Source organism: Actinia tenebrosa, unplaced genomic scaffold (genome assembly GCF_029948245.1).
Source record: "Actinia tenebrosa isolate PJP-AT-01 unplaced genomic scaffold, QUT_ActTen_1.0 PGA_scaffold3__52_contigs__length_22856419, whole genome shotgun sequence".
In the NCBI taxonomy this organism is placed as follows: domain Eukaryota; kingdom Metazoa; phylum Cnidaria; class Anthozoa; order Actiniaria; family Actiniidae; genus Actinia; species Actinia tenebrosa.
This window is the reverse complement of record NW_028292580.1, coordinates 1194116-1215397: the sequence shown is the minus strand read 5'-3', so window position 1 is coordinate 1215397 and position 21282 is coordinate 1194116. Positions and strand designations below refer to the sequence as shown.

At 41.2% G+C, this 21282-nt stretch overlaps 1 protein-coding gene across 1 annotated transcript in view; it reads right to left on the bottom strand.

Annotated features, from left to right (window-relative positions):
• The window catches only part of LOC148907564 (nucleotide sugar transporter SLC35B4-like), a 29324-nt gene that overhangs the window by 4055 nt on the left and 3987 nt on the right, over nt 1-21282 (bottom strand). The window contains exons 2-6 of the mRNA XM_089035654.1: nt 6566-6679; nt 3815-3917; nt 2760-2806; nt 1244-1325; nt 149-209 (exon numbers count right to left, since the gene is read on the bottom strand). Coding sequence (XP_088891780.1) covers nt 149-209; nt 1244-1325; nt 2760-2806; nt 3815-3917; nt 6566-6679 — 407 coding nt within the window. The remainder of the gene's footprint in view (nt 1-148; nt 210-1243; nt 1326-2759; nt 2807-3814; nt 3918-6565; nt 6680-21282) is intronic.

Below are 21282 nucleotides of genomic sequence, written 5' to 3'. Positions count from 1 at the left end.
ACTCTAACTAAAGTGCTACAATTAAATTTTTATTTTACGGTGTTTGTGTGATTGATCTGATTTTCTAAGATGGTGGGGTTAGGGGGTGGGGGCTTAATAGAGGATTTATGGCATATGCAAGGTAATATACATATATGTGTATACCCACCAACACACCACCAGAGGTAGTCAGTATAAGGATTCCCAGTAGTGGCTTTATGATGAGCTTCCTGTTTACAATAACAATCACATCCCCTTGGTTACCAACAATAGGAGCAACCATACATGTCACGTGCATAGAAATACAGTAATACAATAGTTGCTTATATAGTTAGTAATACTTGATTATAGAGTGATGATACAGTTATAATAGACAATCAATTGCCTGTCTGTATTAAGTATACAATATTTGCACATTAAAACTTCATTGGATTTTCACTTCTTCCCAGCTGGAGATCTTGTAAGGTTTTTTAGAGATTCTTATAAAATTCTTGTAAGATTCCATAAGATTCTTATACGATTCTATAGGATTCTTATAAGGTCTTATAAGAAGCTTATAAGAATCTTATAAAATCTTATAAGAATCTTATAAAATCTTATAAGAATCTTAATAACAACTTTAAAGATGTTCTAAGATTCTTACCTTTGTAAGTTCAAGATCTTATAAATTTCTTAATAAGATTTCTACCTGGGTCACTAATTTGGCCGTCATCTAGCCGTGAAAATGTTGTGGATTCACAAAGCGTAGCCGAGGGAGTCCACGACATTTTGACGGCTAGATGATGAAAAAAGTGGTAAGTAAGATTTTTTGGCCACACACACACACATACAGTCAATTTAAAAAATGTTGTCGTTGACCAACTCAAGCCTACGCGACTGGACCGAAAGGAACTCTGGGTAGCAATCATTGAAGCCGAGTTGACTCCATAATGTTATCTGACTAGTTTTATGCCTGGTTTACAGCACAAACCTTCGTAGGTGAGCGGGAAGTGTTGAAGGAGATGTTTTTCCAATGCCTTCATATTTTCGAAATTGTGAACTGAATCATAACTTCTTTGTCAGTTTCTTTCCCTAAACCCGAAGACATGCATTTGATGGATTGTTTCTCGCTATTATTATCTTATTACTAGCGGGAACAATTAATTCTGAATGAATATGTAACCGCTTCAGTGATTTTTACCCATATTCCTTTCGGTCCAGTCGTGTAGGCTTGAGCCAGTTGAGGACAACGTTTTTTGAATTGGCTTTATATAGAGGTACTTACTACTTTACTAGCTGATGCTATAGTACACAGTGCAATACCAGCTGTGACCATCAGTACTGACAGATACTTAGATGGTTTATAGCTAAAAGATCAAATAAGCAATAAATCACTCAATTCTCAGGCAAATGATAACTATATTTTTTCTCAACTGGCGTCAGTCATTTGAGCTGAGTGATTTTGTTAAATCAACACTCCATTTTACAGCTCTATTCAGTGACCACAAACAATAGTTCCTAGCCGAGGCTGGAGTTACCACACATGATAAACTGTAGTTTTGCTATATGCGCGGAAACTCCAGCCTCAGCTAGGAACTATTGTTTGTGGTCACTGAATAGAGCTGTAAAATGGGATATAAACATTTTGTTTTGACTGCCATAAAAATTTTCAAGGTGGCTGCTTGAGCCTGAAGCCAGTCTAGATAAAAGACACATGTCAGTCTGAATTAATTTCAACTATTTGCCTGGTTGTGGGTAGTCTCCCTCGCATCCATTTTTAGTGTCAGTCATCATGTTGCATGACGACCGACACTAAAACTGATGCGAGGGAGACTAGGTTGTGGATTGTTTTGTCTAATTGTGTTTGGTATAGATTGTTTCGGGAATCATTCCAAAATCCCAAAATCCCAAGGCTCTCAATGGCTGAATTATGCAAAAACTATGATGGAAACCATTTTGATTATGCTACATAGTATATTTTACAGTATATACAGCTATTTCAAAAACGTTTGAATACTGCATACTGAATAGTTCATTCCAAGACCGAAGTGCATTGTGGGTCATAGTGACATTGTCTAGAGTAGGATTAATAATAATTATCTATCCTGTCTTTAGTGTGTTCCATCTGAAACAATATACTAACTACATGTAGAGAGTTAATTGCTGTATATTTACTTTTTATTTCAAATTAACGATACCCACAATGCCATTTGGTCTTGGAATGCACTCTTCAGTGTGCAGTATTCAGTATGCAACCTTTTTTGAAATAGCCGTGTATATATACCTAACATATATAGGGAAGCAAGAGGAGCAGGGGGTGATTGGGGAGGGAGGGGGGTGGGGGTGAAACTACTGTATCTTTTCTTAGGGTAACTTTGGTTGACTTTGGCTCCAAACAACAAGAAAAAAAAACCAGAAATACAACTGATCCCCCCTTCAGCCCACTTCCTTCCATTCTGCTACTGCTGTGTAAATCAATGTCTAACGATATGTTTCCACAAAATGGCCCACTTGAAAGTACTGTAGTGTGTATGAGAATATATACTGTATGAAATATATTTGTACTGCAGTTGAAATGTATCAAATTTAGCTGTTCCTCGCAGTTTATAAAGCAACTTATGCAGCTGCAAATTGAAAGACTTGTAAAAAATTCTGAGTCTTGAACGGGATATTTTCTGAGCCTTTCAATTTGCAGCTGCATAAATTGCTTTATATACTGCCAGGATCAGCTCAATTTGATGAAAGTAGTTTCTTACAATAAGGCGAAACAAGACAGCATCATTAACTGGAAAAAATCTTACCTTCTTTTTAAAATAATAATACCGAGAAGGTTGGCAACCAATGAACCCTAAAAAAGAAAGATAGAATAAAGGTTTCAATTGAATCATATTTGCATTTTTTGTTGTATCAAATTTTGAGATGATATATAAAATATAAAAAACAATTAAAATAAAAATATTAAAATCAATTGAAATCCAGCATTCCAGGAACTTCTTGTAAATGAATGGTCAGAAATTTCTCGCAGACTCTTAAGAACTGATGACATTGATGAAAAATGATGAATGTGGTGGCTGAAATCTGTATTTTATCGGTGTTAAAAAGTAATATAATATGCTTTTTGGTAAATTAAACTAATTAAAATCATATGTCTTTCGTATTCAAGTCATCACCTACTCATGAAGCAGTAATGATAAAAAGGTAAATTATACACGGTGGAAAGATGAAAAAACTGATGTTTCAGATGCTTTACCTTTTTGTCAGTTTCATTAGAAACACTGACGCAGCTCACACTAGTTTTATCTCTACTCATGAGGGGTTCCCAATGGCGAGCCCTTTAATGTCATTAGGCGTTTTAGGCTTATCCAAATTTTGACTCCCCAAATGATTTGGGCATTCGAACAACACCCCCATTGTTTAGGTCGGCCACAATAGAAGGCTCAATCCTTAGGTCAAATAACAACAGGCCGGAATTAAATACAGAGGTATTTATTATACATTTTGTAAACTAGGTAACTATAAAGATTTAATAAGCCTGAAGCGAGATGACGTTTTAACCCTGTCTCTAGACCATAATCCTTTTCACACTGCTTTTGTCCTTTAATTATGACTATTGTTCCGGTATTCTCTAAGGAATCAAAAATTTTAATATGAAAGAATTTTAAAAACTATTATGGTATAGAGTCGGGGGTAAAACGTCATCTTGCTTCAGGCTTATTCTGCTTCCAAAATAGCAAAAAATAGCAGATAAACCTACAAATAATACATTTATCATGACAAGCTCACATGATATCATGGCTTCTCAGCCAATCAGTACTGAGATGAGTGAGTAAGATGTCTAATAATATAGTTTACTTACAGCTCTAAAGATCATGTGTAGAGGCAAAGGAACATTGAAATTCAAGGCATAGTTATTGATAACACTTAATAAAAAGAAATATGTCACCATGGTAATGTAGCATCTGCAAAGAGAAAAATAAAAAAATAAATAAATAAATAAATAAATAAATAAAATAAATAAATGGGATTTAGCAGTATTTCTACAGAGTAGCTATTCATCCACTGTAACTCCAATTGGAATTTAGGAGTTGATGCGGAGGGAGGAAAGCCGGGGAACCCAGAAAACCCTCAAAGCACAGGAGAGAACCAACATACAACTCTACTCACATACGACATCAAGCTCAGCGGGACTCGAACCGGGGTCCCATTGGTGAGAGGCGAGCGCTCTCACCGCTACGCCACCCGTGCTTCCCTAAAACACTAATAAAAACACTAACATAGAATTTATTTATTTATTTATTTTTTATTAAAACATATTTATTCTCTGCATTTTCTCCAAGAGCTTAAAGCTCATCTAGGGAGAATACACATATTTAATTTACAATGTTTTTAAAGTAGAGAAGGAAAAAACTAATTACAGGTCATATTACAAAAATACATAAATTTAAAAAAAATGCATAATAACACGACATGCACAATGAAAATAAACTTAAAGGAACGACAAAACCGCAAAACAATTTGAATTCCAGTTGAGCCCTGGGTCGACCTGGGTCATACAATCTCACAAGTAAATTTGGGTGGGCTTATCATTGGCAGCGGAGGAAGACGGGGGGGGGGGGGGGGGGGTTTAGACTGGGGTGGCTTACGTTATCACCTGGAGGGGGAGCATGGCTATAAAAAAGGAGGAAAATAGTGCTTGAAATCCATTCTATTAGGGTGCAGTCATTATATTGTACATATGCAAAGAAATCAAATTAGCTAGAACTTAACACCACCAAAATATTGGCTAAATGCAAACTTATGATCAAACAATAGAAACGAAGGATTCTGTATGAAATAGTACTGAATTAGTATTAAATATTGTGCAGAGGTTTAGTGCATGCACTCTACATGTAAATTAAAAATAACAACAGGCTAAGTTCGGAATTTCCAAAGGAATATTTACCACACAACTTTATTAGGTGTGAACGCACTTTAAGATTGAATAATACAATTGCCCTATTTCACTATGACGTCACTGCTTGTTTATGTGGGGGATAGAATCGTCAAATCCAATAGAAAATTCAACACAATTTGCTCCTGGTGAAACAGTTTAATCTAAAATGGCCTGGTTTTCAGATATAATGTGTTAAAATATGTACTAAAAAATATTCTGAGCGTTTGCTGGCTATTCTACTTTTCTTCGTGGATTGATGCGGGTTTTAGAACAATTTTCGGTGAATTTGCGTTGATTTCACCCCCTCGGACGACCATGATCCCTTGCGTTTAAATAATAGATTGTTTCGATGTGACGTCATAGTGAAATAGGGCAATTGATGCGCTCATGTTTAATCACACCTTAATAAGCCTAATTTATTTATTAAGCTTCCAACAATTAAACTGTTGCAGAGAACTAGACAGGTGACATTCCACCTATAGGATAGTCTCCAACTAAAATTAAGAAGAAGAAGAAAAAAAAAAAAAAGAGATCAAACAGGTAACTTGATAAGTTCCCCATGAAAATAAAGTGATGAAAGTATCAATGGTTCAATTCTTCAATTGCATGTTACATCATCACGGCCATGTTTGTGTCATTGTTAACGGCACCACGATGGCTGCCATGTTTTTGTCTTTTGACTCCCTTGGGAATGCTTACAATCCATGCAATAAAAACAAATAGGTCTCTTTTTTATTATTATTATTTTATCGCACAGGCATAATGACTACACTCTAAAAAAATTAATCATGATCAAACAACAGCTATTCATGCAGCAATTAATAGCTGGAAAAGCTTAGCACATTATTATAACAAGCTCCTTAAATGTCGGAGTTCATAAATTATCAAAAACCTCAGTAACATGTAATTAGTGGCGGATCCAGGGGGGTCAACAGGGTCGACGGAACCCCCCTTGAAGGTTTGATCTTTTAGGTAATAGAAATATGTCTTATATAAATTTTGTTTAAAAGTATCCACACGATAATGTTGAACACGAAATGATAGATATTTGCTGTTATAATGTTTAATTTACCTTTAAGTTCCGTTACTAGATAGTAAATTAGGTGATTAGATCCAATTTTTCTGTCAAACATCGACTAAACAAAAGAGAATTATACACAGTTTAAGAAACGGAATCCCCCTTTGAAAAATCCTGGATCCGCTACTGGTAATTATTTGTTTACGGTCAGTATAGCTTTAATATTACACTGATATTGAGCTTTAATATGTAAAAAAAAATTTTCTTAAAAGGATATTAAAGGCAAATTTAGGAAAAATGATCTGTTGTGGGGAGCTTATTTAAAAATAGATGTGCTTTTTTTTGAAAAGCGTTTTGACGCTAACAAAGAGACTGAGAGGGGGGAGGGGAGGGAGAAAAAAAGAAAAAAACATTTGATTAACTTAAAAAAGTTTTGTAAAAAGACACCCTGACAGTACCCTGCGAGCAGAGGTTTTTTTCCTGACACTCTGTGGAGCTGGCTGTCAGGGAGAAAAATTTTTTCTCCTCGACAGCCAGCTCCACCGAGGGTCAGAAAAAAAACCCCTGCTCGCAGGGTACCCTGACAGCTGTGCCATTTTCCAATACTTGCTCTCAAGGCATCCCATAATCAGTAAATACCATCTTATTGTACTTACCTTATTGGTATGACTGGTGATTTTTGTCCACATCTGGAGGTGAAGATAAATCCTTCCAGAGCTATGAAAAAGAACTGGGAAAAAGTGATGAAATTCCCAGAACTTGGTACTTCTCTGAAAAAGAGAAAAATAGCAATGAAAATCCTAACTGGCTGTGAAATCACCATTTTATAGGTACGCCAGCTTGGGGGGTACTATCACCCCAACTTGGGTAGGGGTGTGCTGCCCTTAACTCAAAACCCTGACCCTATCCCAAACCTAAAATTTTGATTTTACATACCCTACCCCAGACTAAAACTAAGAATTGTACACCCTATCCCAGACTAAACCCAGTCAGTCAATAGATTGCAATCAATATTTACTAACGTTTTTATTGTTTTTTTGTGCCGGCAGAAAGTGTAGCCTATTCGCCAGACAAAAACGGCCAAATTGTTAACCCTATCCCAGACAAAAATGATACCCTATCCCAGACCCAAAGGCTGAAAAACCATACCCTATAGGGCGGCACATACCTGGATAGCAAATATAGGGGAGTACCCCCCCCAGTAGTATAGGGGATGGGGGTTCCAGCGCAACGACCACCGGAGGATTACCCGTCTAAAGTACCCCCCTCGATTCGTACCGCGATTACCCGCATCCCGTGTTTATGTAAAATATGTTAGTCTATATATGGAGTGCGAAGATTGTAAAGAGTTTGCTTATGATTTCTGTGTAAAGTGCTTGAAACCCAAGTTTGTTACCCCACCACCAAATAAGTATATTTGTTGTGACAAGAAAATGCAAATAGAAGACGACACGTCAGCACAGTGTTACGAATGTGGTAAGAATATTCGTAATGCCGTACCAAATGCTACCAAAGAGCAGTATTATGCCAATGGAGGTCGTAAGAAAACGCCATATAAGAGAATAAAATACTTTAGGGACTGTATGAGTCATATCCAAGGTTATCGACCGGTATATTTAGATGATGAAGTAAAGGAGAAAATTATAGACCACTTAGAAGAGTCAACCCCACAAAGTCTACGGAAAACGTTGAAAAAATTAAAGCTAGGGAAATATTACAAGGCTATTCCCTATCTTTTGTCTGAAATTACCGGTAAGTCTATTCCTGAGGTTTCTGATATGACAAAAGCCGAGTGGATGTTTTGTCGATTGGATAAGGATATTCCTTATTACCCTGACGTAATTTACGAAATATTTTACAAAATTGACCCCAACCACCCCCTCTTGGGATGGATTCCCAGGCGATGACATCACATAGCAACACCAACATTCCTCTTCCTCATAACAACCAGCGTTTTCCGAGCACACGATCAAAACCCGAGCACACGACCAAAACCCGAACCAAATATAAAAAGCCGAAGTAAGTTGGAAATGTAAACAACTTCGGTGAGAAACTAATCTGCATATGAATCAGACAGCCGGCGTTCGATATGTAAACGAAATCCCGTCACGCTCTTTTCGAAGCAGATCTTTACTGAGCAAGCTTTCTTTGAAGCTCTTCTTTTGCCTCCTGGTAGATCTTTTTGCGAGATTCCTCGGAAAGATCTTTTACGACTGTTTTTGTATTCCTTATGTCCGACTTTAATTTTTCGTACTTTTCCTCTTCAGCTAAGATAAGCGAGAATTCTACGTCGTCTATCTTTCTGTCACGCAAAGCCTTTGAGACAAGGTCAGTGATCGTATTTACTTTAGCCCTTGACAGAGCTATTGTCGTGTCATGCTTGGATATTTGGCTTGACAACTGTTTCATAATACCCGTAGCAACAGCCGAGATAATACCACAGGTTGCCCCAACGCCGGCCAAAGGAACTCCAACGACTATTCCAGGTCCAGTAAGCGAAGTAGCAACGCCGGTGCCTGTTAACGCCACGGACATGGATCCTGAGGTTATCGCAATCTTATGTAGCGTACTCCGGGCTCTGACGTACTTTTTTCGGACTTTTTCGTAGTGTTTTGCTTGTCCTTCCAAGTAAGCCAAGATTAAGTTTGCTTTATTCAGACGAAAGTTTTCGGTATTCATTTTGTTAGGTCCCTCCCTAGGTAAATCAGGATAAAGTGGAGGTGCTGATGGTATAACATCCATTATATATACTAATGTACGACGCTTTTGGAAATAACGTAGAGGAGCAGCCACATCACGATAATCGGGATTACTGGAACTGGAGGGCCTTTAGGAAGATGTTTCCACATGCAGACCCTAGTAAGTTTGAAAGGAGACCCGATGGGATTTACTATAACGGCTCCAGGATGTACAGCAATGCGGACTTGGAGCCAAAGAAACCAAAACCCGAGCATAAAGAAAGGCAGCCTAATTTTCCAGAGAATGTATTACCGGCAACGGAGGATTACCCATTTTACAACAACAAAGGCGGCGCAAATGACTTTGCTAAGATGGTTACCTCCTTAGAAATCCCCGTGGGTTCTACGACTTTCAAGACAAAGGTCAGAGACATCTTTAGAGAAACTGCCATGAAACATACCTCAGGGAAAGAATCCAGAGAATGGTTATCAGGTCCAAACATGCGGTATTGGCCGCAGCAGTTAAACTTTGCTGTCTGGGCTGCTACTAAAGGATGCGGTATAGCCGCGGACATGTTCCATATTCCTTTCCTGCGATTTCATGTTGCTTTTACTATTCGTAGGATATTGTTTGAGTTAGGAGCGCCGCTTCCTAGTAACACTGTCTTTAACCCAAAGGATAACAAATATGACAAAGTTGCATGGGAGCGATTAAGGAATGAGTTTAAGCTTATCAACCCCGATTTTCGCAACAAAGAGGGTGCCGCCCATGGTTTAGGAGAGACTTACACCTATGCTTCGTATGTTGGAGCCAGCATAGAAAGGTCGGGCATGGGGTATCCCAGTTCCTATGAATTCTCAGACTTAGGAGGCAGCGGAACAAAGGGTAATCTAATTTACTTCATAGAAAGCAAAGAGAAATATCCTTGGGCGCCTTTCTTTGCCGCAAAGGGCATTGGACTGAAGAATTTAGCAAGGATTAATCGAAGCATTGAAGCCTTCGTTTACTGTATTCTAGGAGCCCAGGTTAGCACTCGCAGCCCCATCATAAATGCCAGTGGTGCGTCACAGGAAACGCAACAAGTATTCCTTGTCCTCTTCGAAAGCGCTGTTATCGAGAATGAGATCTCTAAGTCGGTGCAGAGATATCAACTTGCGGTGCAGCAGTCTAAAGTGCGGCTAGATTACGCTTTGAGTCCTGGTTGTTGGCTAATGCCAAGTAACTTGGTCATTAACGCCAATTCCGTTGTGGGTTATAACAACAAACTTCAACGAGCTACTAAGGATATGAAGTTTGGAGTGAATGATGTGAACTCTGACATGACCAAGGGCATTCCTCAAAAAAGTCACACGAAACGAAGCCGTCCGTAGTTAAGGAGCGAAAGAAGGTCCTGCCTACGATACCAGAGGAATATGACCATAACTTACTAAAAGCTGGTTTGGCTACCGCAAGCATTGGTCTGAGCTATTATATATGGCGATGAACAACCCCTACGTAGCTGGAGTAGATTGTGTCTATACGACTTACAAAGGCGAGAAAAAATACACCCAAGCATCTTGGGTTGATGTCACGGGTATGTCTGTGGATTTGAACTACTCGGGAAAGAAGTTAATCCTTTGTAGTATTTGCATTGGCGCAAGCAGCCACGCAAACGTAGGATTTCGCTTCTGCGACGACGACGGCATACTGCGGCCTATGAGAAATCAAACGAACAACAGGGAGCCTGTGCATTTCTCCGTAGAGCCCTCCACCCGCAGCGCTGAAAATCATTCCGTTTGGACTTTTCATATGGTTGCCGATTGCCACGGGAAGGTAAAGCTGCAGATAAGAGTAGATGACACCGGGAGCGTTCGCGTAAATAGCATAGAAGATAATAGGGATACGGCCTATAACCACAAGACTATTAGCGCGCTTACGGTGGTTAGTCTCTAAAAGGAAACTTATTTTCTGGTATATATGAATAACCCACATGTAAAGGAAGATTCGCTTTTCTATTATTTAGAGGAGGAGGAGTACTATGGGGATAGCTGGCATGATACCAACCTGCAGGTGAAGGTTGGAGGTCTTGGTATAATCATATGTACTATTAACATTAGTACGTGGAATGACTGCAATGTTGGGTTTAGAATCCTTGATGAGAATGACCACCCACTACTACCCTACAGGAAAAAAGATAATAAGAGGCATTTGACTCATTTTACGTTTGAGCCCGCTACCGCGAGCGTGGAGAACCTAACACCGGTGACTTTTCACATAGTAGCTAATTGTCAACATGCGAGGCTTCAAGTTCGTCCAAGCGACGCCAGGAGCACCCATCCGGGTATTGTTGGGATAAATGCAGCCCGTTCGACAGCCGGTTCTCCGGTGGATGCTGCCTGGAACCATAAGACCATTTCTACTATGACTGCCATACCTTTAGTTCCGCATTATCAAGGCGGCGCGAATACTATCTTTACTTATCCCCAGTCGAGGGCGCCTCGGATTCCCGACGACGATAAGCCACCAGTAATACACAAGGATAAGATTAGCCCTTCATCTTCTTCAAGAATACCACCCCAATAGCGACGACCAAGATCCAAATGTTATTCCCCACGAACTTCAACAGTTCGCCGCCAGTCCTAAGTACCAAGGAAACAACCGAACCCAGCAGCCCAGGCAAGCCGGCTGCCATCTTTTTTCCCAAGTCCGTCAGCCCATTGCCTAATTTCTTTACGCCCGCGCCTGTAGCCTTAAGCGCGGACAAGATCACGCCTACTACGGTGCTAATAGCGACTGCGAATGCAAGGGGAATGCCATACTTCAAAAGGGCTCTTTTTACCTTTTCCTTGGTGGTAAGTCCCAATTCTCTTCCCAGGTTGTCCTTTTGCGCTTGTAATTCCGCAACCCTCTCCTGAAGGGCTTCTAATTCCTTTTGGGCTGCCTCCCTTTCCTCTTCGGGACGAGTTAGGTCATTGATTATTTCCTGCTGCCGCTCTATGTGTCCCTCCAGGTCTTCAATAGCCTGATCTCTTTGCCGGATTTGTTCTTCCTTAGTGTTAATTTCGGCAACCAACTGCCGCCGTTCCTCCAAAGAGCTGACTATGGTGGTACGTAAGTTCTTAGCTTCTTCCTTGCTCATATCCAGGTTTTGCAGGGCAAGTTCGAAGGCCTTTTGGGCTTGGTCCCTATCGCGCAGGGCATTGTCTCTTTGTTCTCTTATTTCTATTATTCTTTGGTTTTTGTCGTCAAGTTTTCTCTTTTGAGCATCGAGGAGTAGTTGGTTTTGTCGCATGTATTCTGCCTCCCTTTCCTCCATTGTTTCCTTTAGTCCTTCGACTTCCCTTATCGCTTCAATACCTTTTTGTTGTCGCTGCATTATGGTCTTAACTCTTTCGACGGCTTCGTCAATATTCTCACTATTTTCTCTCATTCTTTCGGGTAAGTTGGGTTCTCCTAATGCCTTTCTAAGGGTTGGAGGAATATTTTTATCTGCGTAGTATTTACCATTTATGTCCCTGATGACATATGGACGAGCATTAGACCTATTTAACCTTGCTACTATGACTTCCCTACCCCATTCGTTATCCGCGTCGAACATTACTTGGACTTTGTTTGGGTCCCAGTTTGGGAATTCTTCCTTGATCCTATCAAAGTCGTCCGGGGTTTCTTTCATGGATTCATCCATTTGTTCCTGAACCCTACTAAGCCATGCAGCGCTGGGGGCTTCGGGGACGGGCCCCAAATTTGCCATTTCAAAGCGCTGGGGAATGGGTTTGCCCGGATTTTTGGTCTTAAACATACCCCTGAGGGTCCTCATAACGCTACTTGCTCTGCTAACGCCGTAATTCCTTTTAACCCTTTCGCCGGTGGTTAGACCATCTCTTTCGCTGTTGGCGGTTAGGTAATCATATTGGTCGTCGTTAATGTCTACTTGACCTTCTTCGGTAAGGGGGTCAAAGTCAGTAGTTCCTTCTACTTCCATTATATATGATAAGCTCAAAGTTAAACCCCAACGTATTACCTAAGCAGGTTGGCGGACTGAAAGCAGAACGCACCTTTCACCGGGTCACATTCACGCCTTCTAGCGCTAAGCCAGGGGAGACGCTGTACGTAGGCGTGCCCCGCCTAACGGATAACCTAGTCTTAGTTCCTGGCACCTTGGCTTTAAGGTTTGACCTAGCGGTGCAACCAAGTACCGCAGACAAGCGCTATGCCGTCAATAACGTGGGCAGGAACCTCGTCTCTAAGATGAGAATCAAGTTCGCCGGGGAATCCCTTTTGGACTTAAATAGGTACGACCTGTTCACCACGTATAAGGATCTGTGGTTGACGACCTTTGACCGTGCACAAAAGATAGAGCAGGGAATTGGAAGCGTTATTCTTCGTAAGCTTCGCAGCGATACCGACCCGGCGCCTACGGACTCCAGCGGAGCAACCGCAGTAGAAGACGCGACGAGGGTAAAGACCGCCTATGGTAGCAAGTACGTTATCCCTTTGGATTTCGAAGTAATTACGAGTCATGGTGTGTACTACCCCAGGCAGTTATCCGAGTTACAGTTTGAAGTAACCTTGGCGGACACTACGAACGTCATAGGAGGAATGGACAGCGCAATTAGCGGGGCTGTTGATCCCTATTCTATTACCAACTTAGAGCTGCAGTATGAGACCGTGTACAGCGAAGAGCTGGCCCGTAGCGCTGGCATGGAATACAGCTCCGGAAAGGCATTCCTTTACGACCACGTAGTGATGTATAAGACGTTCAGCTTCCTGGATAAGACGGATGAGGTTATCAACCAAAGCATTAACCTCCCCCGAAGAAGTCTCACGGGGTTGATGTTGGTGTTTGCCAAACCCTACGAAGCCGGTAAGCGCGACAGCGAAGCCTTTCACAACCCCAACATTACTAACGTCGGCGTGAATATCAACGGAGTCCCAAACGAGGTTTACTCCCAGGGAATAAAGCCCGCAGACGTGTACAGAGAGGCAAAGCGTAAGTTTGGTGACCAAATTAGCCCCGAGGAATTCTTTAAGGATACGTATGCGCTGTGGATTGACATGCGCACCATCAACGACGAAAACCTACATGGTCAGGGTCTGCGTCTAGTAAATACGCAGGATGGCATAACATTGGAGATCAAACGCACCAAAAACGCCAGTGCGGGCGACGGCGACAAAATAAACTGCTACGTCTTCGTCGTGTCTGACGCGCAACTGAGTGTAGAAATGAATCAGCTAAAGAGCGTTGCCTATTGATAAAAAAATATCCCTTACGTATATAATGCTTCGCGTATTCGAAAACAACGAAACTAAGCTGCAATGCATAGTGCAAGGCGATAAACTTTACTTCAAAGCGAAGTCCGTGGCGTTGGCATTGGGTTACGAAAATTCGAGAGACGCGGTTAGGAAACACGTGTCAGAGGAAAATAGGGTAACCCTCGGGTCTATAAAGGGTGTAGCTCAGCGCGACACCCTTAACGAACAGCCACATTCCGCGTATTTAACGGAGGAAGGTCTTTACGAGCTAATATTTGGATCTGAGAAGTTGATTGCAAAGAAGTTCCGTAAATGGGTGTTAGGTGACGTCCTTCCTACGCTAAGGAAAACAGGCAAGTATGAAATAGAAAGGCGGTTCGATGGTCCTAACAAGTTAGTCTTTAAGATCGAGAATGAATTTGACCTGCATAAGAAGGTCGTAGACTACATACGTCGGTTCCACCCTATCCTACTGCTCGCACCAGGTCTTGGAGAATTACAGGACTCGGCCTCCAAAAGGATAGTATGTTGGCAGAAAGGTTACCATTGAACCGTCTAAACACCACAGAGATGTGCCAGGATATGCCTCTTTTCCCGAACCAGTCTGATTGGGACTCTCGGTACTGGCGGGGCAGGAATTTCATGGCCCAGTCGTTAACGATCCACACTGTACCATTATCCAGAAGGTTTATGATATCAAGGCGAGCCTCATCTTGTCGGACACTTCTTAGTTGATGGCTTTTCCAAGAATAAATGGCACGCTTTGAAGACTGACAAAGATAGAGACATTCGTCCCTGTCTTCATCTGAAGAAAACTCACATTCATCTATGGCATCTTCTATACTCTTGAGTGTGTCATCAAGGGCGTTACATTGGTCGCATCGTTCTTTATGTTCATGCTTACAATTGCGCTTGAAATCCTTGTCTGCCTTGTCACTCAGTGCGTAGATATAGCAGTGATCTGCAACCTGCGTGTTGTCGCTGACGTGCAGCTGTCGACGAAATATTAACGATTTGTTAGGGTAAAGAAGCAATCAATATTTAAATAATTTATTGTTTATTACCTTGTAGTCTCCTTTCAGATAAAGCTTGCTGACTTTCAAACAATCTTGTGTATTGGAAGCCCAACTCTCACCATCTTTCCTTAAAGGGGACACAGTTTGCACAAGTTCCGCCAAGTCGTCAAATGCTCGCGCCCCTTGTGCTGCAAAATAATCCAGGCCCTGGAGTGATTTCCGCACAGACGCACTGCATTCATCAAGTATTCTGAGCATGGTACTCCTGCTGAATGGTTTAAAGTTTGATTCCTCGCAGTATTTAGAATATTGGGTAACAATCCTTTCAGGCACCATTGAACGAATGATATTTGGCACGGTTATTGTTCTCCCTGATGACATTTTTAATTGTCTTTCTCCAAAAGGCAAGTCCTGTACAATATGGGGGCTGGTTATAAAACTTAGAAAATGTTCCAACTGGTGGTGGCTTATGTGAAGGCGAGGCGTTCTTTTTACAGGAACTGGAGTGCTTCTTCCATATTGAAGACGATGAAGATTAGCCATAGTGTATCGATAACGGGTTAGCTCTGGAATGTATTCTGAGGCCACGCTAAAACTGGCAACGTCAGAGAAGGTAGACAACACTTGTCGGCGAGTATCCCAGCTATCCGCGTTTTTATAAGCATCTGCCAAAGCATCTAAATATCCCCTTTCTGATGGTAAGTGAGTAAGACCAAACGCGTTGCTCATGTTTTTGGATATCTGTAAAGCTTGCCACAGGTGAGCTGCATTCTGGGGAGATATTGCATTAAGAACAGAAACTATGACATCACACGTCCTCTGCACATATCGCCGCTGTGTTCTCTCTGTAACTTCTTCCCAATCAAGCATTGGCTTCACAATAGGCTCCAGCTGACATGCTATCAAGAATCTGTTTAATGCAAGGACAGCAGAAGGGAATTCGGGTGCCTCGCCAGAAGAAGATGCAGTACTCATGGTGTCTGGAGAAAATACGCTCAGTGTGTCATCATGTTCAGTTATTTCGAGTTTTCTCATTGCCTCTGTTATCTCGTCAGAAGTATCCGTACTTTTCTTCTCCTCTTCTTGCTCCTATTAAACAAACAAGAAATAATTTTCCACTTTTCATTTTTGCGTCGACTATACTGCTATATGCAGACTGAAAAATATCATGATAAACGTAATTTCTATTTTAACTGAATAGAGGTTCAAGCCTTTAAAAAATTAAAGAAATCTCTTGACTCCTTTCGGTGTCGAGATTAGGAGATTGAGATATTCTCCACGATGTACAACGTTAATGAGTTAACTACGAACAGTACAAAGGAGCTATCTAGCGCTGTCAAAGGGGTACGAACAGCCCTGCCTCTGTTCCTCCTCTCTCCCGCTATGCATGCAGTTTTACATCAGCATACCTCCAGGTAAAAAGTTACCTGTTCTGTTTCTGATGGTTGGTCTTCAGGCATATCAGAACTCGGCTCGGTTGTCTCGGCTACATGTAAGTCGAAATGAGTCATTTGTTTATTCAAGAAGGTTTTACATCTCTTGCAAATCACTACGGACAAAATAATAAAATTCACCGTCGTCAGTGCTGTCAGGTCTGGAGAAGAACGATAGTACTGATTGCTAATGTACGGAATAGACTAGCGAAATCATTCCCTTCTGGACAGCAACAAGAATAAAACAACAACAAACAAGTGGCAATAAACGAAACAGTGCGAAAAGAGAAATTTCTCGTCCAGGCTTCCGCCCAATACTTAATTTTGGGTTAAATATGGAAGGTTTATTTGTTATGACGGGGGAGGGGGGGGGGGGGGGGGAGGGGAGCATGAAGATTTCTAATTTTGAAATATGAAATCATGTTCAGGGCACCCCCCGCCCCCCTTCCCCTTTGCACTTGCCATATTTTATGTCCCTCCCACCCCACCCCCAGTATAGTGTAAAAAATTCAAAGCCCTCCCCTTCCAATAACATTAAACATAAAAAGCCCCCCGCTTATACCTTTCAGTATTTTTAGGGCCCTTCCTTAAAATATTCATGCCCCCATTCGTCATATTAAACTAACTGAAACTACCCTTATCCACGCCAAATTTACGGTGATCATTCGTTAGTGTACTCACGTGTTCCTACTGGAAGGAGAGTCTCTGTTTGATTAAAAACGTATGAGGAAATAGAAGTTGTCACTCCACACTGGCCTTTAACAGATGACGATTTGTGGGCAGCAATGCCGTCTGGTATTGCACATCGAGTTTTATTGCATCTCCAGCGAACACCAAACTTATCACGGTGAAGAGGACAGATTGTCATTTGTGGATGTTTTTCATCAACATTGAATATTCCTTAAAAGAAAATAAATTCGTCTTGAATGTTTATAATCTATATGCACTAGAATTTAAAAACTACATTTTCTGTTGTTATTGCAATATACAAAACTGATTTTCACTTACCTGCCCGAGCAAGAAGTAATTTGAACTCGGAAGAAACACCGGAGTCATCGCTGACTTTATGTAAAGAAAGGTGATTGGAAACATCTTTTTGGCAACTTTCAAGGGTGGTGCATTCTGTAATAGATTCATTATACGAACTGGGTCCGCACAAACCACCAACTAACGCAGAGTAGTTGCAGAAGCTCATGCTACTACGAGCACAATGGTGGCACTGAACATGCTTCACTTTCACAGTTGATAAGTACTGATCAATATTGCGCAAAAGTTTAACTGGTGTTCTGTAGTGTATTGCGCAAAAAAATAACATTAGTGTAATTACTTTCATCCGGTCTTCTGCTTAGTAAACTGTCACGGATTGAGTCAAAAATTGTGCAAACAAAAAACAACGGTAAATTAGTTTTAACTGGCTTTCTGTATGGTAAAATGCCAGTCAAAAGTTACGTAAAAAAAAGAACACCACATAAACTACTTACTTTCATCTTGTTTTCTAGTCAAAAATTACGCAAAGAAAAATAACAACAATAAATTAATTTTAGCTGGCCTTCTGTTTGGTAAAATGCTAATCAAAAGTTGCGCAAAAAAATAACATCGCTCAAGTGTAATTACTTTCATCTGGATTTCTGTTTAACAAAAATTGCGCAAAGAAAAACAACACTGAATTAGTTTTAACTGGCCTTCTGTATGGTAAAATGTCAGTCAAAAGTTACGCGAAAAGATAACATCGCATCAAGTGTAATTACTTTCATCTGGATTTCTGTTAAGTAAAATATCCGTCAAAGATTGCGCAAAGAATGTAACACCGTTTATTCCCTTATACAGTAATGGACCGTTGGGCCCAAAATCTTGGAAAACAAAAATATTTTACTCAGAAAAAACAAATTTACTTTGAAAAATTGATGTTACCTACATACGACGTACTTAATCTAATGCAACAATTGTTTTCGTTAGAGGCTGTTATGGTACTATTGAGTTACGGTCTAGTCCGAGTGTCATTTCGGATGACTGGTCAATCTGCCAAGAACCGAAAGACAAAATACAACATTCAAGTGGACAATTGTATTTTGATGGAAATGTTCCATTACAACACTTCTTAACTATCCATTGATAATGTGCAACAAACAAATGTAGTGCATCTGTAAGACGTATTTATCCTTGGCGTTGTGTAAACATGTTTTGAGTCGCCTTGCGTGACCACCGGAACTAGTGATGATAGAAGACTGAAATAATAGTACTTTTCAACTTTATAGTCGAAAGAAGAAATAAAATGGCATCACTAGAGGTCATGGCGTGTGAAATGTGGTTGTTTTATGTTGTTTTCAGGTTAAAATCCCGCGAGCATGAGATACTTGCATAATCAATAACGCGTTGCGTAACGCTTTCTTGGGTGAAAACTACCGACACATTTGGGACTCTCAGCGAATAAGGAGTAGCGGGCCGCCAACAATCTTTGGATATGTTATTTTAGAAGGGTTAGGCTATAACATGGTGGTAATTATTTAGTTCTGGTACATGTACCACGACACATTTAGGCATATTGAAAATGACGAAAATTCACGAATTTTCTGAAGCACCAAAGTAGGGTCACTTTAAAAATCTGTAATTTATTTACAATGGGGACTAGCAAAACTATTGTGGCATGAAACTCAAGAAGAAGAACGTACCTTTTCAACGAAAAAATAATGGTCTAGATATAATAAAACGCGAAGCCGTGCGAACGCCGAGAAAACTTCGATTTTTCCTATCCGACACAGGGTGCCCAAGCCCGTTTCGGCTCAAAAATCAACTTTTGGCGATTTCTCCAAAAATAAAAGGCGCCCAGCACTTAAAGTTATATTTTTGAAAATGTCTTACCAGGGAGGTTATTTAGGCAAAGTATGAGCAATTTCGATTTTTTTCAACTGTCCGATGGTTCTCGACCGTTACAGACATTGACTCTTAAGGTAACATTAAACCCATACCTGGATGTACCTGAATACCCAATGCCTACCCCTGAAGAACTGTTTACTAAGTTGAATGGGGGTGAGCTTTTCACCAAGCTAGACCTCAGTAATGCCTATCAGCAGGTTCTTTTACATGAAGAATCACAGCCCTATGTGACAATCACTACTCACTTAGGACTGTACCGATACACAAGGCTTCCTTTTGGCGTAGCAGCGGCACCGGCATTATTTCAACAGATCATGGATAAGCTACTAGATGGTTTGAGTCATACTGGAGGGATCCTAGATGACTTGATAGTCACAGGAGAGAACACTCCCCAGCATACAAAAAATTTGCATGCACCTCCGAAAAGAATGGAATCACGTGGAGTGAAACTGAAGACATCCAAGTGTAGTATCATGCAGCCCAAGATCGAGTATTTTGCTTTCGTAGTTGACAGAGAGGGAATCCACCCCTCGCCAGAAAAGGTACGAGTGGTGCAGAGGGTGCCAGAACCTAAGAACAAAACTGAACTGCAATCTTTTTAGGATTAGTTAATTATTACAGAAAGTTTATTCCTAACATGTCCTCGCTGTCAGCCCCACTCAACCAGCTGTTGGCTAAGGATGTTCCCTGGGTTTGGAGTGAGGAATGCCTGCAAGCTTTTCAAGCCTTAAAGGACACGTTAACGTCATCCAAAGTGTTAGTCCATTACAACCCAGCACTGGAAGTACAATTAGCAGCAGATGCCTCTCCTTTTGGCCTAGGGGCGGTGATTTCTCATGTCAGTCAAGAAGGTGTGGAACGTCCAATTGCTTACGCCTCTAGAGCATTAACATCAGCAGAAAGGAACTATTCAGTGATAGAGAAGGAAGCCTTGGCCATAATCTTTGGCATAAGGAAGTTCCAACAGTTCTTGTATGGGCGTAGGTTCACACTTGTGACCGACCACCAACCCCTCACATTATTGTTCGGTCCAAAAAAGGGAATCCCAGCTATTGCAGCATCAAGATTACAGCGATGGGCGATACAACTGTCAGCCTATCAATATGATATCAAGTATAGGTCCTCCAAGAAGAATGCAAACGCCGATGCATTGTCAAGGCTGCCAGAAACAGAGTCAACCGAACTGGATTTCGAATTCGATGAAGCTGGAGCAGTCAACAAAGTACAGATTGAAAGAGTACCAATTGATGTCAACCTCCTACGCACAGAAACAGCTAGGGATCCTCTACTATCCCGAGTCCTGTATTGGACATTGCATGGATGGCCAGAGAAACATGAAGTGCCAGACAATCTGAAAAGTTATTTCACCAAGATAGAGGAGCTCAGTGTAGAAGATGGATGCCTGTTGCGCGGGACACGGGTGGTGATACCAGCAAAATGCAGAGATCGCGTGTTAGCTGAATTACACTTGCACCACCCAGGAATTGTACGCATGAAAGCTTTGGCCCGGATACATGTTTGGTGGCCAGGCCTAGAAACAGACATTGAACAGCTAGTTCGAAGTTGTGAGCAGTGTCAAAGCTCAAATAGTAGGGCACCAACTACCGCAGATAATCCCTGGATATGGCCCCATAAACCCTGGCAGCGACTTCACATTGATTATTGTGGTCCATTTCTTGGGGAGTCCTTCCTGATTGTGATTGATGCTAAAAGTAAATGGTTAGAGGTCCTACGTATGTCTAGCACTACTGCTGAAGCAACCATTGCTGCAATGCGCATGGTGTTTGCAACACATGGTTTACCTGAAGAACTAGTTTCAGACAACGGTCCACAGTTTATTGCTCTAGAATTCAAGGAGTTTCTGAAATGTAACAAGATCAAACACATCTTAAGTGCCCCATACCATCCCGCCTCTAATGGGGAAGCGGAAAGAGCGGTTCGAACCTTTAAACAAGCAATGAAAACTGTTAGAAAGGAGCCAGGAACACTAAATCAGAAGATAGCCTCTTTTCTTTTGAGTTACCGAACCACACCCCACACGGCTACTGGATATACCCCAGCTGAACTGCTAATGGGTAGGCGTATACGCACTAGATTAGATGTGCTACACCCTGACATGGCAAAGAAGGTTGCAAGGCC